We start from the raw sequence: 10,916 nt of genomic DNA on the forward strand, positions 1-10,916 counted from the left end.
GTTTTCTGGATAACGGATCTTTCCGTAATTTGGGTCTTCATGTCTACTAGAAATTCATTTAAACATTAAATAAACACAATAGTCTGGTTTTGCTTCCAATATATAATTATATATATATATATAATTAATTATATCTTAGTTGGGATCAAGTACAAGCTATTGTTTTATTATTACAGCGAAAAAGGAAATCATTTTTAAATATTTGGATTATTTCGATAAAATGGAGTCTATGGGAGACAGCCATTCTGTAATTCGGAGCTTTCTTCATATCGGGTTTCTGGATAAGGGATCCTATACCTGTAGTTTATTTGTCTAACCAATGTAAATATGCACACATGTAGAGCAGCATAAGGGGTTGTGCAACTAAATACTGAACACCACTGATTTTTTGAATGATTATTGTCGACACAACAGAGTATGCAATTTTTCAAAAAAAATTGGAATCCTTAGACAGCTCTAGAATGCATGCAATGACCCCTGGCATGTGTTTTTCCAGGAAAAAGGGAAGCTGCTATGAGTGAATGCCGGTAGCTGATTCTATGCTAGCACTTTGCTGTTACAAAGACAAACGAAAGAGTGGAAAACTGCACTGGGGGAGTATGTCAGTACTGATATAATTGCCAATATTTTTAACCAATGTTGTTAAGAAACTTTCCTTGTCCCTTTATTTTATTTTACATAAAAATTTATTTAAAATTGTGGGCAATTTAAGATACTCAAAGTCATAATCATATCCCTTAGTTTCTAACATTTCTCCCTGTGATATACTGTTTGCTGTTCATTTCTGGGTGCAGTAATATCATATAACATTTTGGGGAAAAGATGCAAACAAGAAAACCAGCACTTGAAGAGAGAATGGCAAATATTTCTACTGCCACTGTCTGTTTACCCTTAGTACTGAGATAAGCAGGTATAAATGTCACCCAAACACTAGCAAATACCAACATACTGAATGTAATGAACTTGGTCTCATTAAATGTGTCAGGGAGCTTCCTCGCCAGAAATGCAACTGATAGACTAATAGTAGCTAAGAGACCCATATAGCCCAAGACACAAGCAAATAACACCCTGGATCCTTCATTGCACTCAATCACTATTATTCCTATTTCTGCTGCCATATTGAATTCTGCAAATGGAGCTGCTGTTGTCAACCAAACAATGCACAGAATTATCTGAATAATTGTGCACCCAGGGACAATATAAATAGGAATTCTTAATCCCACCAGTTTTTTCAATTTACTGTCTGGATTTGTAGCACTAAATATCATTATGACATTGATAGTCTTTGCTAGTAAGGCAGAAACACACAGTGAAAAAATGACAGCAAACATGACTTGGCGTATCATACATGTGATCTGGTTGGGTCTACCAATGAAAGTCAAGGGACACAGGAAGCCAAACATAAGGGAGATAAGAAGAAGGTAACTGAGTTCTCTGTTATTTGCCTTTACTATGGGAGTCTTCTGTTTAACTAGGAACAGACAGAACACAGAAAATGTAAGGAGACAAAACAAGATTGAAATACAGGCTAAAGCGTAGCCCAATGACTCTTCATAAGAAAGGAACTGCATGAGCTTTGGAAGACATTTTTCTTTTCTGCTGTCAGGCCATTTGTCTTCTGGGCACTTTAGGCATTCAGTGTCATCTAGAATTCAAGACCCAAAATGTTACAGACAATTTAAACTGTATTAATTCTCCTGCTGTATCCATTAGCTTTATTGTTGTTTTGTATAATATGTGAAGTTTCTTAGTCTGAGTGACTTTGATAGACTGTATAAATACCTTTGTAACACAGGATTCTTTATCTTTTTAAGCATGTTAAGGCATGAAGCTGCAGAGTGATCTCCCTATGGAATTAGTTCCTTATTCCATTTTTGTTTTTGTAGATCATCATGACAGTCTATTGTGTAGCTTCAACTTTAGAGAATATTAGGTGGAGTACTCAACTCCAGCTAAACCTCCCAAAATTATGTAGAAGTCAATGTGAGATGTCCCTTTTACAACTGGAAGATTGATCCGTGGTTTTAGAGGTTTTTGACATTGGCTTTTGTGTGAAAAAAACTAGGGTGTAAGGGTAGATTAGATTTAAAGGGCTGCATTTTTTTAACCCTTGCTTTATATTTATAAAGAAACATTTTTATTACCAACCATTTGGGTTAAGAATCTCTCCATCAGAACATGGCAGGCAATCAAACCAGCAGGTCTTCTGCCCTTGAAGTGCAGCTCTTCTGTAGCCTTTCGGACAGGGATCACTGCAAACTGAGACAGGGACCTATAAAGAAATTGGTAAAATTGTCTTTGTATATATCAGAATAAACATGCTATGACTGACTTGATGTGGCACTGGTGATTAAAATATAACAGGTGATTCAGTTAAATATCTGTCATAATTGATGTGTCTTGCTTTAGGTGCCATTGGCTAGTGCTATGAGAACATTTGCTTTTGGCATCTCTACAAACCCAATATTAGTGGTAAAAGGGTAATTCATGTATATTTCCAGATTTCCAAATTAGAAAATCTAAACAGGACTGTGAAGTGAATGACAATGCAATCAGCCAATCACAATTCTCTGTGTCCTAGCCCTGCCCCCTAATATCAATGCCCAATAAATGTCAACCGCCATGACCCCACCATCTGGATGATATAAAAGGTGCCAACCCTAATTCCCCTCAGCGGCAATAAGTATTCAGAGACATTAAACAAAGTTTAGGACCGGATGCACTGTTTGCTTTTTAAATGCCATCAAAAAAGCATTTAAAAGACCTCAAGTCTCGCTTATACAGATATTGGGTCTGAGTACATGATCATGAAGCTTTAGAAGAAGTAAGGAAGAAGACTAGAATGAATAAGCCATTTTATTTATTTGTTTATATATGATTAACTGAAGTCCTTTTTATATGTGATAATAGTAGCTTGTACTTCATGGTAACTAAGCTGCATAAATCCCTATAAGTCGCAAAACAATCCTGTTGGGTTTATTTAGGGGGTCATTTATCAAAGTCAAGTTGTTTTTACCCAAAAAACTTGAGTTGTCAATGGTATTTTTCAGTCAAAACTTAAATTTTTGGGTGAAAAAAAAAATCAATTTTTTTTAAAACTCCAATTTGCCCTGTCAAGGACATATAGAAGTCAATGGCAGAGGTCCCTTGAACCAATTGAAGATGTTTGTAACCTTAATTATGTTCAGGTTTTTCTCAGTGTGTTTAGCTCGAAAACTCAATTTACTAGAGTGATTCAAGTTTTTTCCGCAGAAAACTTAAATAAATTAGAGTATTCTGGTTTTATACCCCAGCTCATCATAAAGGCCTTTAATTGCTGCCCTACAGCTCCTCAATACATTTTCCTCTATTAATCCATCACTGTAATTATCTCACTATGTTATGCTTTTATCATTTAAAAGATGTTTGAGAATTATGCATTAGGATTAGTTCTATTCTATAAGTATTGCAATTCAAATAGAATACAGATTTGCGGTAATGTAGAATTAAAACTTCGTTATGTCTATTAGAGCATGTGAAAATACTTTGATGAAATGTTCCTCAAATAACTTTCATTAAATAACACGCAAAACTGTGTGTAAAGGAATAATGACCTTTTGTGACCCTAAGGGGCCGATTCACCAAGGGTCGAATATCGAAGGTTAATTAACCTTCGATATTCGACTGGGAATTAAAATCCTTCGACTTCGAATATCGAAGGATTTTAGCGCAATAGTTCGATCGAACGATCGAAGGATAAAATCCTTCGAATTGAACGATTCAAAGGATTTTAATCCAACGATCGAAGGAATATCCTTCGATCAAAAAAACTTAGGAAAGTCTATGGAGACATTCCCCATAGGCTAACATTGAGTTCGGTAGCTTTTAGGTGGCGAACTAGGGGGTCGAAGTTTTTTCTTAAAGAGACAGTACTTCGACTATCGAATGGTCGAATAGTCGAACGATTTTTAGTTTGGATCCTTCGTTTCAAGTCATAGTCGTAATCGAAGGTTGAAGTAGCCTATTCTATGGTCGAAGTAGCCCAAAAAACACTTCGAAATTCAAAGTTTTTTTACTTCGAATCCTTCACTCGAAGTTAGTGAATCGGCCCCTCAGTGTTCAAATGATATTTAATAGACTTAAGGTATGGTGACCCAAATAAGAGAAAAATCCTTTATCCAGAAAACCCCAGGTCCTTAACATTCTGGATAATAGATCTTCTGGTCAACATGGTGGGTGGTTACATTAACCTAAAACATGTACGGGGATGTTTAGGGGTAAGAAAGGGAGTTTTTATATACTCATGCAGAAGCCATGAAATGTACAACAAAATATACTCACATGAGAGTATCCTCCATACCATAAGATTTTGTTTAGCCATATCTTGAGTTCCTGGCCTTTGGGAGAGCTGGCATCATAAATACCAATATGGACATACTGATTACTTCCATTAGGAAACAACTGCCAGTTCAAGATGTCTACATATATAGGAACATCCCCATTCTCATCAAAATATATTTGATCCCCTGCTGTGTTATTGAAGACAACTTTCTTGATGTAATGAAGCAGCTAGGAGGAAAAGATAAACCCATTAACAAATTGTCTTTGGAAAAGCTCACATAGCAGTTGAACATTTAATTATCTTTTGCCTATATGTTTTGCAGTTATATACTGTATAACAAAAACGTTCTGCAGAATTTACAGGTGTTAGTCACAGTTAAAATTCAAGCTAGTCTGAGAGATTTCTCACTGGTTACACATAGGAATGAGGTTATCAAATGGCTGCAAGGATAGCTATAAAACATAAACTGATGAAACATCACTTTGGGGAAATTACAGTTTTCTAAATGCCAGTCCACCCATAAGACAACCTTGTCATACGTGACATGATCATGATTAAGAGGTGCATGAAAAAGTCATCCCACAGTGTATGTATGTATAACCTTGTCATACCTGACATGCTGCTGTTACTTATGACTTTCAAAGAATGATGGGGATTTTAAGGACTACAAGTGCGATTTAACTGCTTCTATCCCTTATTCCTTACTTTGCTAAGAGTACCTTAGAGTGAAATCTCCTTTATTACAGGTTCCTACTGAGGCTTCCTGTTTCAGGATCTTCAGCTGCATCAACTCTATTCATGTTGTGGAGTCCATTGAGACAGAATCATAGAAATATGGGCCATGGGATGAGAACGTATGTCACTATCTACCAGGATTTGTGCTATTCATCCCTAATGTATACCTTAATATATATAAGCTAAAAATCAACCTAAACCAAGGCATACAGTAGGAAAACAGAACACCAACCTCTCTTAATTGTGCAGGACATATAGGCTTGGGTGTACTGAGTGCCACTTGTGGGTCTGTAAGTACCTGCCTATATACAGGTGCTCGAGATTCACCTTTCTCTTATTCTTTCCTCTGTTCCCAGTTTAAGGGTTAATTTTTGACTTTATACTCTTACTAAACTAACTACTTGTACATGCATTTAAATTTGTTTACACTTTGCACAAGAGTGTTTATAGTATAAATGAATTAATGCACAATATTATATTATTTTGTTACTTCAATTCCATAGTCTTTTGGGTCAGATTTGTTCATCACTAATGCTGAGTTTTTGAACTCGGGCTTTTTGCAGCAACAGCGTATAATAAATCTAAAAAAAATGATTTTTCGAGAATTTTTTCCAACAAAAATTTACGTTTTTGCCCCAAAAAGAAGGCCAGAAAAAAAATCAAGGTTTAGTAAATAACCCCACAGTACCTGCCGAGGCTGATGATTATGAACTTGAGCACAGGAGCCATTCTTGAAAGGCCCTTTCCCTGGAACACAATTATTCATCTGGTGCAAAGCATGAGCTACTGCAAAGACAGCGTTATGAACGTTGTATGTATATTTAAAGTTGTAGACATCATATATATTTACATCAATACTGTCCAGTCTTTCCTCCCCTGTACACCAAACACTGCCATCATCAAGCAATCCTTGAGATGTATAATTGTAGACATCATTTTCTGGCCAAACACAGTGAAAGGCATTCTCCCAAAATGTCTTCATGAAAGGATCATCTAAAAATATGGAAGGATGGATGCTATAAAGAAATTCCCTAAATCCTGGAATTTTCCCAGTTTGAACTGCTAATCCAAGACTCCCATTTAAGGTTGTTAAAATGTCTCTCCTAGGGAAGTCAGAAGTAGACCAGCCGGTTGTTCCCATCCACACTTTTTCAGAGATATTGTGAAAAGAAATCTGTTCCATTAAAGAGACAAGGTTTTCTATCGTGCAACATAAAATGATCACTGTTGCTCTGGATTTCTCGATGACACCAATGATACGGTAGATGGACTTAATTGAGGGGAATATTGGAAGAGCCTCTTGAAATGCAATGCATCCACCATTTTTCTCTATTTCTCTAGTTAGCAGCTGAGCACCTGATGTCCCCAAGTCATTGTCGGAGCATATTAAACCCACCCAGGTCCAGTTGAAGTACTTAACCAGCTGGGCAATGACAAAACTTTCATAGTCAATACTATAAGTGGTCCTGAGGAAGGATGGGAACTCTATTTTATCACTCAATAAAGGAAGCCCAGCAGCATAGCTAATCTGTTGAAAAATTACAGAAATAGATACTTCGTAGAGTGGTTGTTATTTATCCCAAATAAAATGTATACATACTTGGGGGCAGATTTATCAGATGGTGAAATTAGAGCTCAGCACAGTAAAATCCCGCCATTCTCTATTCAATCCTATGGGATTTTTGGAGGTGTGTTTATCAAATGGCAAATTGCAACTATTATCCATTGATAAATACACCTTAGACATCCCATAGGAATGAATACAGAGTGGAGGAATATTACTGTACCGGGCTCTAATGTCACACTCTGATAAATATACCCTTTAATTTGGTCTGAAAGAAATCGTTGTCTATTGTAATCAAACCTTCATCCAGAAATATGAAAATGAGCACAGTAACTCTAAAGCAACAAAAATCCAAGTCCCTTCAATAGAATCTGCCATAATTATGAAGAGTATTGCACAGCTTCACTACCAGTATGGTAAACAGTCTTTCATGTTGCCTTACTTGAGAATTTATTTTCATATTGTAAATCTTTAAAAACACTTACAATAACATTTCTGATAATGTGTTAATATTTTAGTTATAGTCTTTTGACACAGTGTATTAAGATAAATGCAATGGATTTATGTACCTGTGGATATCTGTACAATCCCAAGATCCTGGCTAGGGGCACTGATGCTTTAGAGAGCATGTCACCAATAATAGCCAATGGCATATGATCCTTGTTGCAGTTAAAGTTTGGCACTCCATTTTTTTCCCCTGACAAAATCCGTGTTGCTCCCCTCAGAGATCGCCCCTCACTGTAACACGAATCATAGAGTTTGAAGCCCAGTGTTATATTGGGGAGAAGTTTATCTGATGCATTAATTTTTAGTATTGCGAATACCATTGCAAGAAGAAAACGATAAAATCTGATATGAAACCTAAAACAACAATTATTAAAAAAAAATTACGTGTCATGTTACATTACAATCTTAAACTGCTATCCTAAAATGATGAGTTGTTTTTGTGCAGGCAAGAAAATTTACATTAAGGGGGTTGTTTACTTATCTGGTCAGGCTTTTTGGGGCAAAACTCAATTTTTTTTTAAAAAACTCCAAAGCCCGATGCTGCAAAAAGCCTGAATCAGAAAATCCACCATCTCAGACCTGCCGAGGTTGTGTATAAGTCAATGGCAAAGGTCCCTATCCTATTAGGAAATTTCTGTGGTCTGCGCTCGATTTAGCCCAAAATCCGACCATTTTGGGCTTTTTGGGCAAAAGTCTAAAAAAAGTAGACCAATTGGTAAAAAAAACACTGAAAAAAACATGTGATTAGGCTTTTCGCATGATTTTATTGAGTTTTTACCTGAACCAAATTTAGTTTTTTAAATAATAAATAAGGTAAAATTGGGTATGGGAGTTTGATAGTGGTTTTTTTTTTTTAAAATTTAAATAACCCCCACATCAGTTATTTTCAAAGCTTATGCTGGACATAAAAATAGTTCATTGCTTTTAACTAGCTCAATAGCGACCCTATGGCCATGTGAGGGGTCATCAACTGGTGTGAGACTTTACAGCACAGGTTTATTCCTAGTATTTCACCAAAAGACATGGGGTATATTTATCAAAAAGTATATTTAGAGATCACCACAGTCCTCTAGAGTGAAATTTCGCCACTCTCCATTTTTGAAAGGCGTATTTATCAAAGGATGAACTTTCACTTTCACCCATTGATAAATACTCTTTTAAAAATCACATAGAAATTAATGGAGAGTGGCAGAATTTCAATCTAGAGTACTGTGGCGATCTATAACTTCACTTTTTGATAAATATACCCCATGATTTCTAGGAATCACTATCCTTATAATCATCAGGCTTATAAATAAGTTATTTATTGGTGGTTAAAATTTTGGTCCCAGCAAGAAGATCTTTTTCAAGACCAAGGCCAAACAAACCCACAACTTAAAACAGACTGTTACATGTGAAACTGGTTCCAAGGACATGCCTCCATGACATAGTTGCTTATTGTAGTAACTGTAAATACCTCCACATGTGTATTAAACACCATTGTGTTAAAAAAAGTAAACTCTTAACAAAGCAATCCTACAGGGTGGAAATTGTATAGGGGAAATTTACTAAAGGGCGAAGTGGCTAATGCTGGCGAAAATTTGCTAGCATGGCGTCATTTCGGCACTTCGCCGATTTACTAACGGTAGCTGCCGTGATTTCGCTGGCGTAATTTCGCCAAGGAGATAAACTCTGGCGCAACTTCACACTCTAACGTCGGTCTGAATTTTCTGTCTGGCGAAAGAGCATTACTACACAAATTCACTACGTTTTTGATTTTCTTGACTGTTACCTCTATTGACAGACTTGCCTTCGCCACCTCAGACCAGGAGAAGTGCAATAGAGTAGATAGGAGTTCCTCAAAAAAAATTTGAAAATTCCTAAAGACCCGGAAAAACGCAGGCGTTTTTCCTATTTAAAGGGTGATATTCTGAAAAAGATTGTAATTTTTTTTTGGGGTACCCTTCTTCCCCCCCTACATTTGCTAACATATGGCACATGAACTATACTGTGGACACATGTTTAGGGCATTATAACAACTTTATATAATTTTATTAAGGTTCCCTGGCCTTGTGTAGAATAAAGTAGCGGTGTCAGTTTTGCACCCTATACCCCCTTAATATACTGTATGAGCTAGCTTCTCCCTTTCATTTGGAAATGTTATAAATTTATATATTTTACCCAATGCTATAACTGCTTAAGAGCACTGCAAAAAGAAAAGGATAATATCAAATATAAAACCTAAAACAACAATTATTAAAAAAAATAAGCAGACGAGCATACCCACTACAAAGAAGAGGCTGTGGACATTCCTTATAAGTTAGGGCAGGATGAATTGTTTCTGTGTGGACAGGAAAGAGACCACCCAATGTGATATCTCCAGCCAATGAATATCCAATAACATTTTCAGTGGACAGTCTGCATCCTTCTAATGATGTTTTACATTCACAATCTTTATACCATAATAACATTACGAACAAGTGCAGATGGCAAAAGTAGACATACGATAGATAAATGTTCATCTTGTCAGTTGATGTTTTGCTTGGAAGCAAAAGTCAATACAAGCTGAGAATATTTATAATAAAAAAATAACAAAGAGTTGAGATTCCATGTAACATTTGAAATAGAAACTTCACACTCTACTGTAAATACATGTTAATGGAATGGTTATCAGACATGCTGCTCTATACTGTGCTATAAAATGCTTTCATACAGTATATATATATATATTGTGGTCATGCACTACAGTTACTAATGGAGTTGTCTAATTGTGGTCAAATAAAAAATCAGAATGACTAGTTTTTAAAATAATTGTTTGAGATTTGTAGTCGAGCAAAGCATATATCACTGTTTTAGGGCTTTCAATGTGGTACTAGCAGTTACTGTGACATACGGAGTAGTATATATGGAGAGTATAGCTGCAGGTTTGTAATGTAAGTAAAACCCCATGACATCTCATCACTACTAATATAGGTAAGTAGAGAGAGGAGGTAACATACAAAGGGGCATATGGATTATGCTACATACAATTTTTAAAACTTTCAAGTGTGGTTATTTACTTATTTTTGCAAAAATCGGGTGGCCAATAAATGGGGTCCATTCACTATATATAATACAAATAAATCAAGTGACCCTGGATCAGAATAGTTTGACAGATGATCAACATATAGACATTTATTCCATATACAGCAACCTGGATTGCAATTAGCTAAAAGTTAACTAAACAAAACCAATGGATTCTAAAATTTTGTTTCTATGTTACATTCATTTTAGCAAACAAATGAATGTTCTTCTTGTAAAACAGTTACAGCATTTGTAAACTCAGGTTAAGTCATTTTGAAATTCATAGTGACAAAGAAAAAGAAAGCCATTTTGAAGTTGCAGTAAAAGGTTTGGCTAAAGCATTCTTTTTTTGCCCAATGAAGGTGTAGCTACTGTATGCACAGAATAACAATTTGATATGGTTTGATTTGGTTTGTTCACAAATGATATTGTATAAATTGTACTTAGATTTGCATATGCAAATTAGGTTATAGATTTTGTTTTTGGTAAATTTTTTAAATTTGTAAGGATTGTGGCTAATATAAAAATGTGACCTTTTTTAACTATACAAGAAAATGAGTTCTGCAATTGTTGAAAATCACCAATTAAATTATATTCCAGTTTAGTGTTTAAAAAAGACACTATTATTTTAATGTTGCTTTTAGTACAACTGATATAACTTCTACATCTTATTCATTTATACATTTATTCACTCTTGCTCATTTTCACAAAAGTTACAATTAGGCAACAATTAAACAATTACAATTT

General features: G+C 35.5%; 1 protein-coding gene across 1 annotated transcript; it reads right to left on the reverse strand.

The window, feature by feature from the left end:
• Window positions 1–737: 737 nt before the first annotated feature.
• Window positions 738–7,447, reverse strand: LOC121396904 (extracellular calcium-sensing receptor-like). The gene is made up of 5 exons (XM_041572530.1): window positions 7,190–7,447; window positions 5,745–6,584; window positions 4,321–4,548; window positions 2,149–2,272; window positions 738–1,645 (listed from the first exon to the last, which is right to left on the reverse strand). The coding sequence occupies exons 1-5, from the start codon at window positions 7,445–7,447 to the stop codon at window positions 738–740; spliced, it is 2,358 nt and encodes a 785-aa protein (XP_041428464.1).
• Window positions 7,448–10,916: the final 3,469 nt, after the last annotated feature.

Source organism: Xenopus laevis, chromosome 8L (genome assembly GCF_017654675.1).
Source record: "Xenopus laevis strain J_2021 chromosome 8L, Xenopus_laevis_v10.1, whole genome shotgun sequence".
Lineage (NCBI taxonomy): Eukaryota > Metazoa > Chordata > Amphibia > Anura > Pipidae > Xenopus > Xenopus laevis.